Source organism: Scomber scombrus, chromosome 1 (assembly GCF_963691925.1).
Source record: "Scomber scombrus chromosome 1, fScoSco1.1, whole genome shotgun sequence".
NCBI classification, from domain to species: Eukaryota; Metazoa; Chordata; class Actinopteri; order Scombriformes; family Scombridae; genus Scomber; species Scomber scombrus.
This window is the reverse complement of record NC_084970.1, coordinates 918,706-942,972: the sequence shown is the minus strand read 5'-3', so window position 1 is coordinate 942,972 and position 24,267 is coordinate 918,706. Positions and strand designations below refer to the sequence as shown.

Here is a 24,267-nt window from a genome sequence, read left to right as displayed (position 1 = left end):
TATATCATATAAAAATGCAAAACATGTGCCAGATACAGCTCCTCACATGTGAGAATATTTGGGGGGTTTTTATCAAACAAGCTATTTGAGTTGAGTTGAGGAAAGTTCGTATTTGACTCAATATTTTGACAAAAACATCTGAACTCAAGGTCCTCTAGCTTTAAAAAAAAACCCAACAACTTTCAACTATATCTCATGGTCTTCATCAGCAGATGAGGTGTTCTCAGTTGTTATGGAGATTACTTAATATTTATACAGACAACTGAGCAAACTTCGTCCACTCAAGGTCTACTTACCAGCTTTTACTGGAACTGTTCAGAACATAACATCGTCTTCATCATCAGGAGGTGTTTTCCCAGTTATCATGGAGATGGATAAGATTCGTACTCAGTACCAACAACTGAATGAACAGCTACTCAAGGTCTACTTACCAACCTCTTCTGGTGCTTTCAACCCCATCTCATGGTCTTGCTCTGTTGTCTAAGAGATGACTCAGTATTTGTTCTTAATACTGACAACTGAGTGAACTCCTTCCATTCAAGGTCCACTTATCAGAAACTTGAAGTCCCTTCTTATAGTCTTCATCAGCAGATGGAGCTTAGTCGGTTGTCATGGAGATGGCTCGGTATCGGTACTGATGAAGACTGTGAGATGTGGTTGAAAGCATATGAAAGTCTTCACACTGGGCTTTGGAGCCCTATAGTGGCATTATAATTTATTGACAGAAGCGTTAATCAATTAATCTGAAAAATAATTGAGAACTAGTTCGATAATGACTATGATTATTAATTTGCAGCCCTGCTTTATGTACATTTAATTAATTAGTGAAGCAATACTTGAAAAGTTCTTAATGTCTTCCTGTGTTTTTGTTGCAGAGACGGAGATGTTGGACCAGCCATGCTGTCGCTCCCTCTACGACTTCGAGCCCGAGAACGAGGGCGAGCTGGGTTTCAAGGAGGGCGACATCATCATCCTCACCAACCAGATCGACGACAACTGGTACGAGGGCATGATCCACGGCGAGTCCGGCTTCTTCCCCATCAACTACGTGGAGGTCATCGTCCCCCTGCCTCAGTGAGACTGGCTCCTCGAGTCCTCCGCAGACTCCTTCCTTGCCTCATCACATCGTCTCAGCTCAGGCCTGAAAAAGCGTGGGGCCAGCTCAGCTCCAAGCCGAAAACATATTCTCTCTTCTGAATTTCCAAACGAGCCAGAGAGGTAGTAGTTTGTCCGAAGTCGACGTAAGATCAAATGTCACCGATTGCATTATTGGTTTTTTTTATATTTATGGACCTGAAGCCAACTGAAACCCAAGCCATTAAGTGGGACACTTTGCCTGGTTGGACCATTTCAGTCCTTTATATCGTACCGAGGTGAAAATATCAAGAAGTCATCAAACTCTGTCATCATTCTGTCAGGACTTTAGATCAGACTGACCTAAAGAACTGACAGGATGATTACTACCTTTCACTTCTTCTTCTATAAGGCTGTTAAGCATTACAGAAGTTTATGTCATTGAGCTGTCCGCCTCCTTTTGCCCCCTCACCACAATCTTAGACTCTTCTCAACCTTCGTTGAAGTGCACAATGGACATCGTGATTGCATCGTTGGACCATTACAAGAAGATTATATGGTCCTTTTTTTGCATCACAGCCACATGAGGAACATGACAAACATTTAATTATCATAGAATTATGATAAAAATTATCCCCCATAAACGAGAGGTTTAAGTTAAATGACCAGTTTGCATTACACAATTACAAAAAAACACATTTGTTCACTTACCCCTAGTATCCAATCATGCATATAGTTTTATGTTTGAAAAATGACATTTAAAATAACATCTAACAAATTCAAGAGGTAATTACAAAAATATAGATTTTTTTTTTGTAATTTGAGTGAACTGAACATTTGAAAAGAAAAAAAGAGAGCTGTTGATGAGATGATGGCCAGACGATATGTTTAGTAAAGCACACCTCCAATATGGTCGCTACAGTCCTGCATTTTAGGGGTTTTGCATTTCATATTTAAAAAGCATTTTATGTTCTTATGTTGTAACATTTTCCTTATGATGCCTCATGAGGCCTTCAAGTGAAACCTTGCCAAAGTGAAAGGATCATTCCAGTTTACTGCGACTCGGGTCTTATATTTTTGTAGTTTTGATTGTTATTTTTAAGTAATAATAGCGTCGTGCTCATCAAGTTAGTGGCTGGGATCTGGGAATACAGAAGCCTGAAGGGCTAAGAAAGATTAGTGGTCAAACAATCAGGCCGGTTTTAAAGCTACACTAATCAATATTTTAGATATTAACAATTGCGACTGCTCATATGTAAAAAAGGGGTCGCATGTAATGGCAAATCAACACCTTACTTCGTACATCCCCCTCTTTAGTGTTTTTCAGCGCAGTGTTTTGGCTTCATGTCCTCCAACTGTACTGGTTTGGTTGAGTCTCACAGTTCTCATCAAACTGGTCTTTGATAACTGAATTTTTAGCAACATTTGAAGTGAGCTCACTTTCAGATTTAGCTACTTATGAAGTGGTTTCGTAATCTGTTAGAAACAGTTAGATGAGTCTTTCCTTGTTGAACACTGTTGTAGCTGCGTCATCATGTTCCCAGATCTCATCAATTAAAGTGGACCTAAAAGCGCGAAAAAACGTCGAAATTGTAATGAACCAAAAATGTGAAATTCAGTCCTCGCTCTTAAACATTTTAATCAATGTTGGCTTTAGCTCAATGATGATCTTCCCTCACACGCAAACATTCCACTGCTATTTATTTTCCACGTTTTTATCATGTGCATAGTTTTGTAAACTTTTTGAAAGCCACAAGCCGTTGGACAGCGGTCACGCCTAGCTCACAGAGTTGAAGTCTCACCGGTGTTTGAAAACGTCACATTGCACTGGGATCATGGTAGACTGTACGTGATGTGTGTTACTAGTCCGTTAGACTCTCTCTCTGCGTCTACTATGGTCTGTCTCGTGTTGTAATTCTGTACCTTTCCGTTCACGTCTTTCTTCCTCCCTCTCTCTCACACTGACTTTGCCTGTCTTGCCTGCTGTGCTCTTAAGTGTCGCCCAGAACACACGACTTTTACGACTGTGAGGAACCGAACTCTCATCTCTCTGAATGTCCCTCTCTTTCTCTGTTTACATGCTCGGACTTATTGTGACATGATGTAAGGACTGTACCGCCTGCTCTGCGTCAGATAGGGATGAATGCCTTGACATTGAAACCATATGAAAGTGCTTTTTTGAAACGTTGTCTGTATTGCACTGAAGCTTTAGAATCTACCTACCACATACGTTTATGAACATGCACCTTTTCTTTTTATTTGTTAATGTTTTATTCTTCCTCTTCTTCAGCGTTGCACTTTGTCTTGTTCACAACGGGGTTATAATCACTACCAGATCAGATATATATGTAAAGTCAAAATGGTAGCTACTTAGATTTATATAACCACAGATGTTCTTTGTACTGTGCTGTGATGAATCCACTTTCTCAATTATGTAATTTAGGTTGGAAAAAATGACTGTTATCACATCTAAAATCAGACAAAGATGTCTGTGGAAGTATCCTGTTACCTTGTGAAACTCATTCCAGTTCTCTTATTAGCTAGTGATGAGCGGTAGAATAAGTAAAGACCTGCAGTTACGGTCTGTGCTGATACATTTATTTAGGACGTTCCATCATGGTATAAGTGGGTAGAACACCTATACAGCCTGATATTCTTCTTTCCTGACAACATTCAGTTTAGAAAAGGGGTGAGATTACCTTCAATTCTCAAAAACAAGCCTAACTTCAGAGAGAACCAGACCAGATTTAGATACACAGCTTCATTCTTAATTTCCTGTTTTATGTGGATATTTTCTTATATTTAAGTAAGAAACCTCCCTGTTCTCTGGTCTGCTCTTATTTGATGTCTGTTCTTCATGATCACTTGTTGTTTAGATACATTCAACACAATGTACATTTTCACAGAATTAGTTCTCTTCTACCTTAATTGTAAAACAGTTCCAAGACTTCCTGCATCTGAAAGTCTTGACACATCTGTATATGTGACTGAACTGTAGTTTAACATGGCTGAAAAACTGCAAGAGTAGAAGCAACAGGACTGAATTATTGGGCAGCGTTCATTCTGTCAGCAATGAAAAATAGTTTTTGAGACCAAAGACAAAATGAATCATATATTTCATCCACAGATAAAAACTAAAGAATCTGACAGACATACAAATTGATCAATTACTGTTTTAATGCATAATAAATATAAAACTATTACAATCTGATTTCACACTGTTGTTGTGCTGTGGTAATGTACATTATACAGAATGAGTCAGTATGTGAGCCACTGTAACAGGTCTCTATGTTTACCAGCCTTTACTAGCAGCCAGCTGAATATTAGCCTTTATTTGACAATTCAAGGCATATAAAATATTCTCATGGCATTTCCACAAAAAACTTTTTTCTCCGGAAATTAGTGTAATCGGGTAATTTAGTTATTGTACACAGAATTGCTGTCATTGTGAACGGAAATAATCCCAGACCTAAACTCAGGCATGGGTGTCCAATATGTACTCAATGGACTCTTTTTCTGCATTATTTAATTTCATCTTTCATTGTATGTGGACTAACTATACTTTATATACAATAGAGAGAAGAAGAAACAAAATGTATTGGGATACTTACTGTTAGCTTGCAGTTGCTTAAATGTTCAAGATGTTGCATGATGATTTTTCTAAAGATTGTTATGATGGATTTGGGATACTGGGGAGTTCTTAGCACAGGGTTGTTATCTGCAGCACCCATTACATCACAGAACAGAAGGGATCACAAGATTTAATCCTGCATCAGTCTTAAACTACTCTTTGTAGAAAAAACAAAAACCTTTGACTGGGTTTACAGATGAGTTAGCACTGATTTCAAGATCAGCCTATTTTTCTTTTTTTTTCTTTTTTACAGTGAGCCCCACAGTATGAATGACTGACTCTTTGATACACTAAACTAAGATCTCTCAACACTGTACCTCTGTTTGCCTTTGCAGTCCACAAAAGTCTCTCCTCAGTATTCGTTTTACAACCAACTTCTAGGCAAAGGAAACTGGCTACGCATCTGTGTTTTATTTTTTCAGTAGCATAATTTATGCAAGAGGTGTTTTATAGATGTTGTAAATGAATATATTAATAAATATATTGCGTAAATAAATGATAAGCAAATATTGAGCTGCTAGTAATGTGTTTTGTTTTTATTTTTGTGTGTGTGCATTTTTATCTGTGATTTCTCTGTGACAAAAAGTATGAAGACATGCTTTTGTTATGTGGCTGTTTTTCCTGGTTTGGGCCTCTTACTTCCAGTGAAGGGAAGTCTTAATGATATTTGAGAGAACAATGTGCTTCCGTCTTTGTGTCAACAGTTTGTGTTTTGCCGTTTCCTGTTTCAACATGACCCCTGTACAGACAGCCTGCTCCATAAAGAAAAGGTTTTCCAAGTTTGCTGACGGCAAGCCAAGCTTCATCACCCAACACTGATGTTGGATGATAATAAAAATCTCACTAATATAGCCAGGTTACTAATAGTGGAAAGTCTTCAATGAGAGAGTTGAGGCTGTTGCAGCATGTCAGCGCTGTGGTTTTGACTCACATTTTAATCTTTAATTTAATCTATTTATATACAATAAATCCCAACAAAAGTTAACTCAAGGCACTTTTAACATAGAGCAGGTCTAGACTGTACTGTTCAATTTAATTTAAAGAGAACCAACATTCCTTTATGAGCAAGTACCTATTCAAAAATCATACAGAGATGTGATGTCCACATACTTTTGCCCTATAATATACCCCAAATCAGTAGTTCTCCACCTATGAGTCAGTATTTTTTTTAAACTTTTACTATCTAATTTAAAAATGTATAGATTTACCCTTTAGACCTCTAAAACTAGTCAAATTAAATGACTAAACTGTTCACAATTCAACCTGTTTTGGTGGGTAGAAAATAGATCATTAGCAAATACAGTTTGAAAGCAGTGTCGACCTTCTCCTCAGTGATCAGTCTCTAAAGAAGTATTACACTCTTCACTAATCAGACCATCATGATGTCCCTCACAGGGTACAGTAAACACAGTGTTAAAGCACATATTTTAGTGTTATCAGGTTTTAAGACTCACCCAGAATTAGCAAGTATTTATTGTTAACAGCTTTTATTTTATTTTTCAAGGTGGTGTTGAATCTTTAGTTTATTAACTGATAACTGGTCTGTCCATTCAGGTATAATATGATTTTGTCCCAACACTCAGAATGTTAAGGGTCTTTTCTCATCCAGTGTGAAAGATATTAGTTGATGAAAAAGGAATCCAATAAACCAAGTCCATTTTCTCCCTTAGCTCTAGCAATATCGAGCCATAGAGATCATTTTATATATCTAGGTGGATAGCTGTATCAGAGATTGTCAACTCCACACCAGTACAATAGGAGTTAATGGAATTCAGTTTGTGGTGTTTACAGTTTTTAAAAATACATTTAAAATCTAAACAGTAATGTGTCTTTCTGGAAACCGTCCAGGAAAGTTACACAGACCTCATTGGAACTACTTTCTACTGAGGAAATAGTCCCTATAAAGACAGCATGTTCAGTGGGTTATCCTGAAAACCGGGCTCCAATTTTTTGAAAGATATGTTGTCATTTTAATTACCTTCCCAAACAAAAACAGCATAAAACTAGAGGCAAGTAATTTAGGTGAACCAATCATTTTGCCAATGATTGCCTTGATCCATGGATAGATGAATAAATGCAGTAATGCTTGGTTGTAGATTATATCCAGACCTCAGCACTCCTTTGTTTGGACCCCCTGATCTCCTGCTTCTTCAGAGGCTGCCTCTCTCCTTTGTGGCAGTCTTGTCTCTTTGGTTGCTCTGGTCTCGTCTCTCTGACCTCCTGAGTCGCCTGCATTTTGCTACAGTTGGCAGCACAGGTCCAGTTGGGCTGGTGACCCACCACCAGGTCCAAAGTGGGCAGGGAGGTGGTGCTGGTCATATCCCTGAAACCCATAGAAGAGGTGAGAGATGGACTGTCTGGTGAGAAGGTTTCATATCCTCCTCTAATACCTGGACAACCTCCCCAGGACGCCCTCTCGCTCAGCCTCACCACCTGACGGATCTTCTTCCAGCCCAGGTGGTTGAGCTCCAGTAGGTTGAGTAGGATGCAGAAAACCCCCACGCAAAACATGAAGAGCAAGAAGATGGTTTTCTCTGTGGGCCTGGATACGTAGCAGTCCACTGGATGGCTGCAGGGGGCTGAGGAACACAGAAAATGGACAGGCACCTCAAAGCCAAACAGTTTCCACTGGGCCACAACAAAGCCCACCTCCAAAACAGCACGTAAACATACATGGAAGACGTAACATTTGGACAGAACCCCTCCAGAGACCACGTGACCCTCTGGAATCCCCTCCTTGTAAGTGCAAGCACGGGGCTGGCTAAAGGACGCCATGTTGTTTTGGTCTATCCTCTTTAGACTTTGGATGTTGATGCCTTCAAGCACATCCGCCAGGCTGTGACCCAGATGCTTGTGGGAGCGGATGGAGCAGCTGTCTGAATCGCAGCTCCGATCATAGGCCTCCCGTCCGCTGTCTCGCCCAATATCTGGGCCTGCCTGGCCTGGGAAATCCCCCTGTCCTAGCCCTTGCCTCTGCATGGCATTGTGGGGCAGCTTGGACAGGTTGTGCCATGTGTAGATGATGAAGCACAGTGACGGTGTGGAGACGCTGATGATGTGAAAGACCCAGAAGCGAGGCTGCGAGATGGGCGCAAATGCATCATAGCAGACAGTGGAACATCCCGGCTGCAGCGTGTTGCACACAAACATCTCCTGCTCATCGGTGTACACGTCTTCAGTCGCCACGGCAACAATGAGCAGCCGGAAGATGACCATAACAGTGAGCCACAGGCGACCGATCATGGTGGAGTGCTGGTGGACGGCATCCAGGAGACGTTTGAGTAGGGTCCACTCCGTCATGGTGGCCTGTGGCTGCCGGCTGCCTCGAGGAGGGACGAGCTGCCTGGAGTAGAGCAGTCTGCTCTGGACAGATCCACCTCTCCTCCTCCTCAAGTCCTACCCTGTTGGACCTGCTGACACCCTGACCTACCCCGCAGAATACCTGATCTTGCCTAAACTTGCCCACCTAACGTACACTACCCTCTGTTCTTGAGTTTCTCTAAATTCTTGAAAATATTGCTTGTCATTTCTTAGTCAAACGTTCTTCTACAACCAGAGCACTCTCCCTCCTTTGGTTTAGCCTGTATAGACTTCCTCTCTGCCTGAATGTTCCCTGGCTCTGCCTGCCTTCAGAGCAGTGCAACCATTGCAAGAGAGAGAGCCTCCCCATCTTTCATAGATAAGGATGCCCACTTGACATGAGTCACTTGGCGCGCTTACTTCTCTCTTGTCTTTAGGATCCATTTTAAAACCAGGAGACATCACCCTTCCTCTACTGGAGGACTCACTGATAGTGCCGACTGATAGAGCATTCTTCACAGATTAGTACTCTGAAAGCTAATGGGCTCTTCCTTTAATGGAGAGGCATATTTTGAATGCTGCAGTGTTGATGACCAGCGCAGACAGACATTCTCACTGTCAGATTCTGGGAAAACCCTTGGATGCTGATATACACAGAGAGGGGTCATTAAAGTTGTGACTGGTTACATAACTGAGTCAAAATTATTAAGAAATAAGGTTTGAACTGGTGAAAATAAGACTTTCCATATTTCAACCTTAATACATCATTGGTGTCTTGTGAGGTTTTCCGTCCCGGAGCTTGTTTTGACTGCTCCTCTTCAGCCACTTGCCAATCCTCTTATCTATGTTTTAAAAAAAGACCCTTGAAAGGTCTGCTAGCATCAAATCAGTGTGTCCCCCAGATAAAACACTCAGAGACCCCTTTCCTTACTTCAAACAGTCCTGGCAAGCCCTGTCTGAGTCTCTGTCTCGGTCCTCTGCCCACTTTCTATTTATAATAATAAATATATATATATTATAATCATTTCATGTATATAGTGCTTTTCAGTGAATTCAAAGACACTTTACTTAAGTTAAAATGATCATAGAAAAACAACACGCTAGAAAACATGTAACAGACAGCATGAATCACAAATTAAAAGCAGTTCTGAAAAGGTGAGTTTTGGTGAGTAATTTGAATATGGACAGATCACTGCTTTGTGTTTGGGGTGTTGGGGTGTTGGGGGGGGGGGGGGTCCAGTGACGGAAGGTTGGCATCAGAGGAGCAAGGGCTGCAGGAAGGAGTGTGGTGGTGGAGAAGGTTGGTAAGGTAGGAGGGGGCCTGGTTATGGAGGGCTTTGTGAGTAAGGAGAGGGACTTTGAGCCGGTGGAGGTTTTGTAGGGTGGGGGTAATGTGGTCACAGGAGCAGGAGCAGGTGAGCAGCAGAATTTTGGATAATTGGGATATATTCAGGACTTTGGACGATGTGCCGTAAAGAATATTGTTGCAGTGGTCAATTCTGGATGATGAAAGCATGGATCATATTGTAACCCATTCCATAATCAAGACCTCTATTAATACTCCAATACCAGATCCACACTGCTAGATCATAACCTCTGCTCCGTCAGTTTCTGCTTCAAGACATTTTTTCCTGAGGTCTGAGCTTATCCTGAGTGTTTTTGGTGTTGCCTGTATCCTGATCTCGTGCTGTTTCTCTTGTTCCCTGCAGTCCCATATGCTCTGTCTGCTGTTCCTCATCTCATTACCCTGGCTTCCCTGCCCTGGACCCCTGCTCTACTCCTGCATCTACAGATTCCACTCAAGACCTGCTCCTCTTGCCCCAACTTGACTCATCCCCAGGGTCCCGGCTTCCAGCCCTAGCCTGAGCCACCATTTCCCAGCTACCAGTATTAGTTTCCCCTGGCCTACTTAATAAATACCCCATCCTACCCTGCCTCTGTCTGTCTGCAATCAGGTTCACCTGCTGCGCCCCCACATAACAACTTAAAACTTGAGACAGTGTCGTAGTTAGTTTGAAATATCCTAAAAGCTTTATACTTCATTTGTTTTATTCTCACTAAGAATGAGCATCAGGTGCAGCAGTATTATCTTTATCATGATTATGGTGTGCAGGTGAAGCATAAAGCACATATGTGTTAATGTCCAGACAGCCTCCTACAGTGCTTTTGTCTGCTATCGATCCAGACTGGGGCGCATGCCGGATTAACATCTTTAATGGCCGGTATGGGACCTGACGAAGCGAGGGATCGATAGACTGGAGAGTGGCCCCTCATTCCTGCCCTGAGCAGGATTAGAGAAGGCCCCCGTCACATTTAACACAATGTGAAAGGAGGAGGGGGGTTGAGGGGGTCTGCCGATTGTAAATAGACCCTGACTAAAGCCCAGACACAACATCAGCCGACCCAGACCTGCAGCCAGAGGCAGCATCCGACAGGTCTGTGTCAAACGCTGGCTACAGAGAGGACAGGAAGTGGCTTTTCTCCAGAGCGGCGTGACGGGGGCCCTGTGTATATGTTTTTATTTTGGACTGAAATCCTACATGTCTAAGGCTCTGCTGTCCCGCCGCTGTCAAAGGAATTATCCACCCTCTCAGTCTGTTCATGAAGGAATTCCCAATGATGTGCGATCCCTGTGGGCTTTGTCAGGAGCAGCCTGGGAATGAATAACAGACAGGATTAGAGGGGAAAAGAGGGAGAAAGAGAGGGACTGGTGCTCTGCCAGTCAGAGAGAGTTCTTCTCTTTCTCCCCTATGCTTAGTTATTTTTCATCAAGTTCTTTTATCTGAGTTCACGTGTATAAAGAGAGAATGGACCATGATTATGAATAGGAGGGCTTTCTTTAGAACACAGTCTGGACTCCTAATCTCATCCACACTCAGACATCTTTGACTATTTCTATGAGAAGAATAAATAAAAAAGTAGTTCTCTCAGTGTACAAAACAGGCAGATTACAGTCTAAGATAATTATTAGAGTAATGTAGAAGCTATGACTATTTTCAATAACCCTGCTGATACACCATATAATGTATGAATTCTCCATGTTTTTTATATTTTAATGGTAAAAAAAAATCCAAAAGTTATTTTGCGTTACAGATGTTACTTTTGTTACGTTACTTATGTGGAATTCTGTGTTTTGTCCTTAAGATGTTGGGGCGTAGGGAGCTTAACTGTTTCCATCATTAGGACAAGATGGACCAAGTTCCTGACAGTGCTTCATTAGCAGCAGGCAGGGGAGCATGATTCTCTCTGTGAACCTCACCTATATGTAGAAGTGTTAACACCTCTCAAAACCTGCAACAATCATGACCTACGACTTCACATGTCATCTTTAACTTCACCTTGCTCTCATGTTTACATTTCGCTTCATACTTCATACTCTAGTTCTAGAGCAGGAGGACTTAAAGTACAATGAATGCTTTTATTTCTGGATGACAAGATATTCCAGCCAATCCCAGGGTCAAAGGTCACAGCTAGAGCCTGTGTGTCCCCAACATGATAATGTAAGAAACACAAGATGGTAAAACAAACAGAACGAGAGCCAAGAGAGTCAATTAATCTTCCTCACACTTAATACAAATAACAGCCATAAATGCTTTGATAGTATTAAGGCTACGTACAATATTATCTTATATACCACATAATTGCATTTTTGCATGTACATAAGTTGTTGGCTGTTTGTATTATATGATACATCAACAAAAACAACAATAATAATGATAATAATTGCACCCAGACAAAGAATGGACAACAATGAGAAAAACAGAGAGACAAATTAATATTTTCAGATGCAAAATTTCCTGATATTTCTTGTTCTTTCTTTCTTTCATGTTCTGACACACTTACTCTGATTAGTTTTAGTTACTTGTATTGAGTTACGATACGAAACGATACAGTACGATACAATATGATACAATATGATACAATAGATACAATACGATATGATACAATACAATACGATACAAGATGATACAATAGATATCATACAATAGGATACAATAGGATACAATATTATATAATATGATACAATAGTTACAATAGTTACAATACGATACAATACGATACAATATGATATAATATGATACAATAGTTACAATACGATACAATACGATACAATATGATATAATATGATACAATAGTTACAATACGATACAATACGATACAATAGGTTACAATATGATACAATATGATACAATACAATACAATACGATACAATATGATATAATATGATATAATATGATATAATATGATACAATATGATACAATACAATACAATACGATACAATATGATATAATATGATATAATATGATATAATATGATACAATACGATACAATATGATATAATATGATATAATATGATACAATAGTTACAATACGATACAATACGATACAATATGATATAATATGATACAATACGATACAATACAATACTGTACAATATGATACAATAGTTACAATACGATACGATACAATATGATACAAGATGATACAATAGATACAGTACAATACGATACAATATGATATAATATGATACAATACAATACAATACGATACGATATAATACAATACGATACGATACGATACGATACGATATGATACGATACAATACGATACGATATGATACGATACGATATAATACGATACGATATAATACAATACAATACGATACGATATAATACAATACGATGCGATACGATACGATACGATACGATACGATATGATACGATACAATACGATACGATATACTACGATACGATACGATATGATACAATACGATACAAGATTATTCAATACAATTCAATAAGATATGATACAATACAATATACTTTATTGTATTATAAGCAGTGGTTGATTTCAGAGGAATTTTTTGCTAAATAAATAAATGTTCTGTTATTTTTCATTCATTATTCTTCACAGTGTATGTGCTGATTTGTTTTCTTAAACCTTGCCTCTGTTGTCCCAATAATTACTGTCAATTAAACTTCTTTCAAAATAAAGGTTTTAGGAAATGATCAGGACCTGTAAAATGAAACATCATCAAAATATGAGCAAAATAACATCAGTAACAGTAGTCAAATAATAAATAGAAGCACAAAGAACAGATGTAATTGTGTAGAGTGAAACTGTATCTTAAACTGTCCCTGTTACAGTATGCAGCTTCTCTATAATACTCCTTGAAAAGCTTCTCCACAGGTTGGCAGCAGCAGGATTTAAAAAGCTCTAGTTTTCTTATGACTGTAGTTCTGGTTGTATATTAAACCTGCAGTGGAGGAGCTGTACGAATGTGAAGGAACATAAAACAATAAATGCAGCTTAAGTCTAAAAGAAGATGTTAAGTTGAAAGGATTGAGGATGAAGAGCACAGACATACAGTACTTCTGTCTTAAAACAAACCCAACAATAACCCAGCAGATCCAGCCTACATTAGCATAGGAGCTGGGAGGCCAGTGAAGGGCTCGCTCCACTGCCTGCCTGCCTGCCTGGTAGCCCCCTAACAGGATTAAAGGGGGGATATGGTGAGGTGGCGCTCCTGCTTGGTGTAACTCACTCTGATGTGATTTCCATTTGTCTGGCCTGGCCCTTACTTTCCTCTCCGTCTAATCCCTCACTATTCTCACCGCCGTCCGTCAGCCACAGTAATCTGCTGGCAGGCTTTAAGAGAAGAAGCTTCCTCCACACACACACACACACACACATATATACACACACACTCTCTCTGATAGACTCTCTGAAACGGCTGGTTTTCACTAGAAGGAGCAAACAGCATCACAGAGCATTTGTGGAAATCAAGCTTGGGGTAAGACTGCTGTTAGACATTAACTTGTTACTCTATACAAGTTGTTGTTTGGAGCCTGTTGGCTCAGCTGTCATCATTAGCTCCATGTGTGACTGACTGTGCAACAGTTCAGTGTTGTGTTTATGTGTCTCTGCTTGTTTTTGCTTGTTTCTGAATATCAGTTTGTCATAAACAGAGTCTGAAATTGTACTTTTTTATTATTTTAAAAGAGGTGAGCTGCTGCCCAAAGCTACAGTCCTGACTTTTTATCCTTTTTTATAATAATAATGCACAGCTGAATAGAGAGTGCTAATGTTATTTTCTTTAAACAAGTGACCATTCTGTCCGTTCTGTGAGAATCTTTTAATTTGTTTCTAGCCTGACTTCTACTGGAAATACGTTGAAATGTACTTACTGTCACTTTTCGGTTTTCTTTCTTTCGTATATATACCCAAATCTAAAGCTCAGTGGTGACATGAGGCACATATATAAGACTTTAAAGCTGCATGAATGGATTTTTTGGTCACTTGAAGGCAGCAAAACAAGCTGTGAAAGAACAAGGTGTTAGCATTCAATATGTGTCTGTTGGATGTTTTAATAAATGTCCTTTTTGCTCTGTTTTGGTCTCTACCAACTCCTGAGAGGTATATCTGGCTCTTTAGTGAGTAAAGTAAGAGACTGGACCAAAGTGTGTACACACACACATACTAAAGCTGACAGAGTGTATCTGACAGCTCACACTCTAGCCAAATAACGCAGATGTGATTTTTTTAAAAGCTCTGTTTGTGTTCAGATTTGATTTTGTCATTAATAATCTACACGTAACACAAAATAGATTTAACTGCTATGTAAGTTAACAAGAAAACAAGATATAGAACAACAAGATATAAACACAAGTGATTAGTGAGCTTTAGAGGTGCTGATACAGAGCTGGGCTAGCTGTTTCCAGTCTTTAACGCTAATAGGCTAACTGTGTCCTGTACTTAAAGTGCTACAGAACAGCAGATGGGTATTTCACAAAATGTTTCTCTTTTTAAATTAAATCACAACATTAGTGTTATGCATTGTTTTTGGGGAACGTTTTATTTTAAATCCAGGAGAGTACGAATGAAAATGAATGAAAAAACCATAGTGGTGACGGTGGTGACACTCAGGTCATACTGGCTCCAGTTTCAAACAATTCAAATAGCAGATGCTCTATATGTACATGATCATCATTGCTGTGAGTCTACCTCCTACACTGACTACCTAGCTCTGAGGATGTGCATTTATTATCACTCTTTGAAGCAGCATGTTAGTTTTCTGCCTCTAGAACCTAAAGCTGCTTGTGCTTCTACTACACCTCCCAGAAAGAGGAGGGACAGCAGCCAGCTGGCCCTGGACCTCACTGTGCTCCCTGCTGTAAACAGGGACTGGAGGGGTCACATCAGGTGTGGATGTGTTAGTGGGGGAGATGCACAGAGCTGGATTATATTGCACTGGTGTAATGACATATCATGCTGAGTCCAGGGGTGTATAGTATACCAGTGAGGGGGCATGGCTTGAAGGACTTATTTCTTTTTTATTTTATTCCAATTATTATCTTTTTTATGGGTTCACATATGTGTACACTGATGTCAATGTCTATTTTTTTAGAACATATTTTAATTGGCTTTTTCAAACATATACAAAGCCACAATAAAATGAAATAAAATGAAATAACGAAAACAGGCAGTAATATTAGAATTAATTAAATGAATATTCCATTGAGATGGGTTAAAAACACTGAAATAGATACAAGACCAGAAAGTCAGTATCTCATTTTAACATCTAAAAACTTGCTGTGGATTTTAAGCTAAAGACAAAATCAGTGTTGTGTCTGATGGTGTGAACTCTCTTCTTTCTGATTCAGCAACATAGTATCATTATGAATGATTATGAATCATGTTCAAACTGGAGTTCTGAAATGCACACAGGAGACCAGAGTTCACCTCCTGTCAAGACCTGCAATTAACTTTTTTAATCACTGTGACCACAATCTTTCCTAACTAAGCTTTGGACACTTGACATATTGTGCTTTTTATTACATAGTTGAATATAATCCAGGTTTTGCAGAATCGTCCAATAACAACAGTCTTGTCTGCCAGTAGAAGTCTAGTTCATGAACTGACACTTCCAGTTCTGGAAATGTTAAGCTTGTTAATTCAGCAATATCATGTCTTATGCAATATGTTTATTGACAACTGAATCAATTAAAGAGGCAACTTAAGTATTAATCATAGTGCAGTCCTGTCACTGTGAATGCAGGAAAACTCTCTGCACGTCTAGTTAACCTTTCAGAAAAAGATCAGAAGTACAGCTTTACCCAAGAGAGGTACAACTTTACCCAAGAGAGGTACAGCTTTACCCAAGAGAGGTACGACTTTACCCAAGAGAGGTACAGCTTTACCCAAGAGAGGTACGACTTTACCCAAGAGAGGTACGACTTTACCCAAGAGAGGTACAACATTACCCAAGAGAGGTACAACTTTACCCAAGAGAGGTACAGCTTTACCCAAGAGAGGTACGACTTTACCCAAGAGAGGTACGACTTTACCCAAGAGAGGTACAACTTTACCCAAGAGAGGTACAGCTTTACCCAAGAGAGGTACGACTTTACCCAAGAGAGGTACAACATTACCCAAGAGAGGTACAGCTTTACCCAAGAGAGGTACAGCTTTACCCAAGAGAGGTACAGCTTTACCCAAGAGAGGTACGGCTTTACCCAAGAGAGGTACGACTTTACCCAAGAGAGGTACATCTTTACCCAAGAGAGGTACGACTTTACCCAAGAGAGGTACATCTTTACCCAAGAGAGGTACGACTTTACCCAAGAGAGGTACATCTTTACCCAAGAGAGGTACGACTTTACCCAAGAGAGGTACATCTTTACCCAAGAGAGGTACATCTTTACCCAAGAGAGGTACAACTTTACCCAAGAGAGGTACATCTTTACCCAAGAGAGGTACAACTTTACCCAAGAGAGGTACAACTTTACCCAAGAGAGGTACAGCTTTACCCAAGAGAGGTACATCTTTACCCAAGAGAGGTACGACTTTACCCAAGAGAGGTACATCTTTACCCAAGAGAGGTACAGCTTTACCCGAGAAAGGACAGCTTGTTGTAATACCGATGTGTGCAAAAGTCAACATTGCCTTCAGACTGTTCTTGATAAGCAATAAGCAATAACCAGAGAGAACATCTCTCACCAAGCAGCTGAATACTGAAGCACTGATCAAAAATCCCAGTAGGAAGTCTGTAGACTGGGTTGGGTAATGTGTACCTATATGATCAGTAATAGGTATCACCTATTACAAAAACCATACTGGATACTTTTATCCAGTATGGTTTTTATTTCAACCCTTTTTCAGATAGATACTCATGTATGCTGTAATTGCTATTCCTAGAGCAAAACAGAGCTAAAATGTGGTTAATCTAATCTAGCAAATAATATTAATATAATCGAATGAAATATTTGTAATATGGTACATGGTGAGCTCTAACTGTTTCTAAAGCAAGTAAAAACAAATATCAGTTATTTAGGCATATACTTTCAACATTCTTTTAACCTATTTGTGAATTGTCATGTTTACAATTTAGATTGTGTCCATATAACAGACTCAAAAGTAAAGATGTGATGTCTGAATGCTGAGATGTTTGCTTCTGTGTGTGTCTGTGTTACAATAGACAGGATGCTCCTGACATGAGTGAATGGCCCCTCATATAGCAGACATGACAGCAGAGGAACCCTTGGGCCCCTGGGTGTCCAGCTGTGTAGGACAGGTGAAGTTAATGCCTGAAAACGGACTGGAGGAGGAGCTCGACAGCTGCAACCAACAAGTTACACAATGTCACACAGACACAAACTTTGAGGACTGTGCAACCGTCACTGACAGGTAACACAAAACAAACACACCCACCTACTGTATCTGTGATGTAGAACTGTAAATAGACTGTACTTATATAGCGCCTTTCTAGTCTTTTCAACCACTCAAAGCGCTTTACACTACAACTCATTCACCCATTCACACACATTCATACACTGATGGCAGGCAGCTACCACGCAGGGTGCCAACCTGCTCATCAGGAGGAAGCTAACATTCACTCGCATTCATACACCGTTGGCACAGCAACGGGAGCAATTAGGCGTTAAGTGTCTTGCCCAAGGACACGTCGACATGTAGACTGGAGGAGCCGGGAATCGAACCACCAATCTTCCAATTGGAGGACGACCGCTCTACCTCCCTGTCTGTCTGATGAGAAGTTATATCACAGTTTTATGAAGAACTGACTGAATCTGTCTTTCCTCTCCCATTAATCATCTCACCACCCCTCACATTTATCATTGGATGATGATATCAGAATTTTATGAGTAATATTTATTTTAAAACCGTTTTATAAACTTTGGCCAAAGATAATATTTTTAAATCAAGATCAGTACGTCATTGTTTTTATTGTGAGCTTAGTGATCTCATAGTGAGTGGAGGTCAATATATCAGGTTCAGTCCAGGAGTGGACTGCATGTCTGACTGTGTCCAGCCAACTTTTAGAAACTTACAACTTAGCAACCACACCCACTTCAGACAGTGATTGTGTAGGTGTGTGTAGGTGAGAAAGTAGGTCAATCAATCAATCAATCTTTATTTGTATAGTGCCAAATCGCAACAAAGTCATCTCAAGGCACTTTACACATAGAGCAGGTTCTAAACCGTACTCTTCAGGTTTTAATTTTAAAGAGACCCAACATTCCCACATGAGCAAGCACTTGGTGACAGTGGCAAGGAAAAAAATCAATTTTAACAGAAACCTCAGACAGAACCAGGCTCAAAGTGGGAAACATCTGCCTCAACCGGTTGGGGTAGAGAGGAGAGAGAGGAAGGATAGGAGAGAGGAGCTCATAGGCTCAAGTTCTCTTTTCATTCTTCACACAACTAATTCTGTCGCTTTTTGTAAGAGAGCAAAAGAGTGAGACTGTCTAAAAGTGTGCACTGTTATCCCCATTAACATAATGAATCATTATCTAAGGTAAATGTTCATTCATCCTCTGACATGGTTGCTGTGTGTGGTGTGTCAGTCTGTGCAGTGAGGAGCCGTTCTGTAGGATTTGCCATGAGGGCAGCGGGTCCGGGGAGCTGCTGTCCCCCTGCGAGTGCTCTGGCACCCTGGCCATGGTGCACCAGGCCTGCCTGGAGCACTGGCTCACTGCCTCCAACAGCAGCCACTGTGAACTCTGCCACCACCACTTTACACTGGAGCGCCTGCCAAAACCTTTCAGTGAGGTAACACACAGCAAAGTGACTTTATAACTCTCAGAGAGTGAACAAGCATGTTTCCAAAAATGCTGAACTGTTCATTAATGTGATGCTGAGCCCAGCTGAAATACAAGTTCACATCCACCCAAACGATGAAGCACACAGTGTCACCTGTGCATCCAATAGGCCGGCTTCTTTTTCTCAATGAGACGGCAGATGTCACTGTCAGTGGGAGGAGCTTCCTCCTGAGTCGCTGTCTTCACGTTGGAGAGCCTGCTGCTGTTTGCTGGACCGCTTTTACCACTAAGCCACTTAGCCTGAGAGCCAGATTAGATGGTGTTTCCCTCCCACACTGCTCTGCAGAGGACAGTACAGGAGGATGTATTAGTGACCTCCTCGTCTTCCTGCTGCATGTGTGGTCATGGCCTGTAATCTGCTGATTAAGCACCATGTGCACCGCCAGGTTAAGCTACACAGTACTAAACTGAATAAGCCTGTTGTTAGGCAATGCTGGACACATGCAGAAACACAGTACATTACAGTAATACACTATTACTTTTACTGGAGTGCAGTTAATTATAAGCCTCTGAGACTCCAGGCAGCGCTGCTTTACATTACCAGCAGGTCCTTTACCCATAGTACACCTCCACACCTGATTTCTATTATTTGTTCTGATTAGTTGTGTGTGTGTCCATGTGTACAGACTGTGTACAGTACTTCAACCTAAGCAGAGGTCTAATCAGCCACAATGATAGAAAACAGCTCTTTAATTATAAGCCAATTTATTAGTCCATCATACTATGGAAACACTTTCGGGTGTTGATTAAGAGTAAGAATATTGTATCTTGATTGATCATAATTGAAAAATCATAGGCCTTGTGGGGAAGTTCTATAGTTAAAAACATACATTACAGAATGATTCCAGTGAGATTAAATGGTATACTTGATTTCAATTAAAGCCAAAAATGAACTAATAAATAACTCAGGCTAGATATTAATAGTGATGCCTTTTATTTCAATTAGCAAAATCTGCTCAATGCACCAGTGTTAAATAAAATGTTAACCTAAAACATAGTCTACTTCAGACTTTATTTTAAACTTTAAAGTAATAAAATATTTCTTATTTAAATTAAGAAATATCTTAGTTTAGTGTGTTAGCATATTAACATTTTCTATTTAGCACTAAACTCTTGCTGAGGCTGATGGATGTGTTTTTTGGTCATAAACACAAGAGATCAAAGATATTATAATTCATCCTCATCAACATCTGTACTAAAATTCACAGCAATCTAAGAAAATCGAATGATGGAATGATTTATACGTCATCACCTTTAGTGCCATTTTATCATATGATAATCTTCATTTTCCAGATGTCTAAATCAATAATTCCAAATGAACTGTTAATAAAAGCTAAAGTTTGATTGAGGTTTTTATTTAGGTTTTGTCTGATGTCACATAACAGCAAAACACAATGTAATAAATTAAACATCAATTCTACCACTTTATATGTGATTATGCATTGTCCATATAGTCATATTCAATATCAGATTAATACCATTTACACATCTACACTACTACTAGTACCACTGCTGCTACTGCAAACTGCATGCAACAGTTTGCAGGAGCCAACAATGTAGCACCACCTACTGGCCAAATGACATACTGGCAAGCAGAACATTGAACTCTTCTGTTAACCGGCCTTCATCCTCTTCCTCTTCCTCTCTGCAGTGGCTGTGTTCTCCCTCCATGCAGCAGCAGAGGAGGACACTATGTGGTGATGCAGTGTGTTTCCTCTTCATCACACCTCTGGCCAGTCTGTCAGGATGGCTGTGTGTTCAGGGAGCCATGGACCTCTACTACACCAACGGCATGGAGGCCCTGGGGCTCCTGATTCTTACACTGGCCCTCTTCACCATATACGTCTTCTGGACCATGGTACATTCAGGGAACATATTTTAAAATGTGCTACAACATAAAGTCCTCCACTCAAAAATGTGTTTTCCTTCAGTAAACCCATTTAACTGTTTTGTGTAAAATTCATATTAGACACATTATTATTCCAAGAGGGGTCATTTTTCATCTCAAACTATGTCTGGAGGGGGTCTTCTGTTGAGTTGAGAGGAACTGCAGAGATGATGTCGAGTGATCCCCTCCAGATGTGGAAAAATATGATGAACTCAAAATTTAAATTACATACTTAATTCTAATTCTTACCTCATTCTCAAAATGACATCAGTTCCTTCTCCCTAACTGAAAAATCCAGAAAGAATATATAATTTTTTTGTCATTAAAAAGTTGAACTGCTACTCTGTGATGTCTCTTATGTCACTGTAAACATTAGTGTTTGTGCACTGGAGACTTGGAGACCACAATTGGCTCCAAACTAGCAGTGAAGTCACAAATCATGCTCGTAGGTACACGTGTTAAACTGAGATTTAAGGTGAATTTAGAAACTTGATTTTCTGTTCATACATTTTTCTGTAGAATAAATCACATTTTGAGTGGAAGGAGACTTTAAATCTTTCAGACACGGAAAATAACATAACTGTAAATCCTGAAATCCAAACATAAATTTAAATGGAAGTGTGGTTAGATATACAGTACTATCACACTCTGTGTACTTGTCAAGTCAATTCTTGATATGTTATGATGCAGAGTATCAGTATCTATATGTGTGACCCTTTTTCTTCCTTATAGCTTGTACATAAACTATACTGTACACAGTGGCTCTGCTCAAATCTCTTCTTCACATTTATGCATTATTTTGTAGCTGTTTATTGTTATTTAAAATCTTATTTTATATATTCAGTTTGATTCAATTGTATTTTATATTTTGGGTAGCTGAAAGCAAAATAAAGATTAAGATCACAACATTGGTTTCATGACATGTAACACTTGGGTTCTGTCTTTACAAGCAGTATAACAATTTAATAAATGGTTTATGACAAATTATGATGTAGCTGTGAGCAGATAAGTGTCCATAAATGTATGGAGGCTGCAGTATAAACAGATACTCCTGACAGTAAAATACTGTTAGAATATGATGAGAAGTTATACCTGTTGACCAATACTATACTGTAATAAACACTTAAAATGTAATATTGTTGTTGTTATGAATGCTTAAAGCAGAGTGTTACCTGTGACATTCCCCAGCTGTACTGATATATATTGGTTATTTGTTTCCCAGGTGTCTGTGCGCTACCACATGCACCTGTTCAAGACCTGGAAGAAGACGGACCAGAAAGTGCGACTGCAGGTTCCCTTAGCCGGCCACACCACACCCAACCAACAGAGCCTGTCCATAAACATCCTCTGCAAAGCCACCAACAAAGAAACTATGGTGTAGACTCCACTCTGCTTTACTGAACCTACCTCAAATATAAGAGGAGAGAAGAAACAAAGGTAAAGACACTTCCTAAACCTGACAGCAGCCGACTTCATGTCAGGTTTAAAGTGCTTCAAGCCCAAACTCTGACTTTTTTCCCCCACTAACCTCACTTGGAAAGTGAGTGTAGGGATGAACTGAGACTAAGATGTCAGAAGTCACATATCTGCTCCTTAGACGGTCTTACGGCGATGTCATCTTGTGACATCGTGTCCAAATCAGAAGAATCATTTTGACTTTATTGGACATGTTCAAGGATTCAGCCCTCAGTGACAATCACTATCATCATTACCTGCAGAAGACAATGGTGCTGTACTGGAGACTGAAGATCCAGGTAGTTTTCCTCTGCTTGGAATCAGCTCACGATCACCAACTGATGACAATCTGTTGTTAGCTCTAACAGTTACAGTTGTATATTGAACTGGACTTTGGGATAATTTGGGGGTTTATTCGTCCAGATTTGGAGATCTCTGTCTCTACCCATGTTTGTTGATGGTCCCCAAAAACTGCTAATAAAACATTTATAAAAATCAAAGGAGTCGTCTTCCCAGAGACTGTTGCTATGGATAATGTTAGCAGTTTTCTACTATTAATACTACTGTACTACTTGATGAAAAAATAGTCTCTATGAAAACTGTTTCCATTCACACCAATTTCTAAAGGTCTGGCAATCAGTTATCTTTACATGACTTTATTCAAGACATTACATCATCACATAATGAATGGAGCACTTGTAAATGAATTTGTCTCTTGACCCATGTGTGTTTTGTATCAGCTGCTATGATGATAAAGAGGCTATGACATGCTCCAATCAAAGCAGAGACACTGACAGTCACTGAGTGGCCCCTGACAAACAAAGTCACTGGATGGAGACCAAGAAAAACAAAAAAAGTCTCTTCCATTGCAGTCGATACAAATAATAGCTGTGTACAGATTCTATTCTACACATGAACTGTAATAGCTGTAAATATATTGTATTCAAGATATTAATGTTAAAGTTTTATACTAATGTGGAAGGATGTTTGCCACGGATACATTTGTTTTTTATAGTTACTTTATGTTTCTGAGCTTGTTATCTCATTTGCATTGTGTGAGGATAATGTCCAACAGCACACTGACTACACTTCATTCTCCACACACACACACTTGGAGTTAATGTGCAGACTGGATTTGGGAGCATCATGTGTTCCTGTCTCGCTGACCTGAGTGCTGCTGGTGATGATCAGAAGCTAAATGACAGAAAACTGATGACGAAAAATGATAAGTTGGTAGTTGAAGCATACAGAAAATGAGGGAAGAGAGGGGTTAAGTGACAAAAATGAAACTGAAGTAGAGACATGGTGGTTTTATGGTAACCCCCAGTTTGAGTCCTCCAAAAGACTCTTAACCATCTGGATGAAAACACATCTGCACAATAGAAGAGTATTAACCTTGTTTCCAAGTTATAAACCAAACACAGACGGTAGCTGCTGGTGTCCTCGATAGAAAACAGAGCTGCAACATGGACTAAAGTCTGTTATCGTGCAGTGGATGGAATATTTTTTCATCCATAAGGTTAAAAGGAGTCTTTGAAGATTATATATACACATATCATAGGACTCTCTGGGTTCATCATCAAAAGCACAAACTGAAGCCATCTAATGTTATGACCCCACCACTCGACTTCACTAATGAGCAGCCCTCCAATCAGTGAGTGTGTTGTGTTTTTTGTTCATTTTCACCTGCCTGACATGGCTGTGTTCCACACCTGAGGAGTGGTAAAGAAGTGCTTTCATCTAGGTTGTGATTTTTTTAAAACATTCTGAAACAAAAGCAGATGGATGGAAATGCACC

The 24,267-nt window shown here is 39.7% G+C and overlaps 3 protein-coding genes across 4 annotated transcripts in view; 2 read left to right on the top strand and 1 right to left on the bottom strand.

Moving 5' to 3' along the window:
- The window catches only part of sh3gl3a (SH3-domain GRB2-like 3a), a 47,407-nt gene extending 42,184 nt beyond the window's left edge, over positions 1 to 5,223 (top strand). For both annotated transcript variants that reach the window (XM_062419290.1, XM_062419283.1), the window contains exon 11: positions 876 to 5,223. In XM_062419290.1, coding sequence (XP_062275274.1) covers positions 876 to 1,078 — 203 coding nt within the window. In that variant the 3' untranslated portion in view covers positions 1,079 to 5,223. The remainder of the gene's footprint in view (positions 1 to 875) is intronic.
- A 1,579-nt stretch (positions 5,224 to 6,802) lies between these two features.
- gjd6 (gap junction protein delta 6) lies at positions 6,803 to 8,005 on the bottom strand. The gene has a single exon (XM_062416869.1). It carries the CDS (start codon positions 8,003 to 8,005, stop codon positions 6,803 to 6,805), a length of 1,203 nt encoding a protein of 400 aa, XP_062272853.1.
- Positions 8,006 to 14,980: 6,975 nt separating this feature from the next.
- zgc:158785 (uncharacterized protein LOC791214 homolog) lies at positions 14,981 to 22,395 on the top strand. The gene is made up of 6 exons (XM_062417526.1): positions 14,981 to 15,001; positions 15,129 to 15,209; positions 15,850 to 15,902; positions 18,866 to 19,076; positions 20,778 to 20,984; positions 22,237 to 22,395. Exons 1-6 carry the CDS (start codon positions 14,981 to 14,983, stop codon positions 22,393 to 22,395), a joined length of 732 nt encoding a protein of 243 aa, XP_062273510.1.
- Positions 22,396 to 24,267: the final 1,872 nt, after the last annotated feature.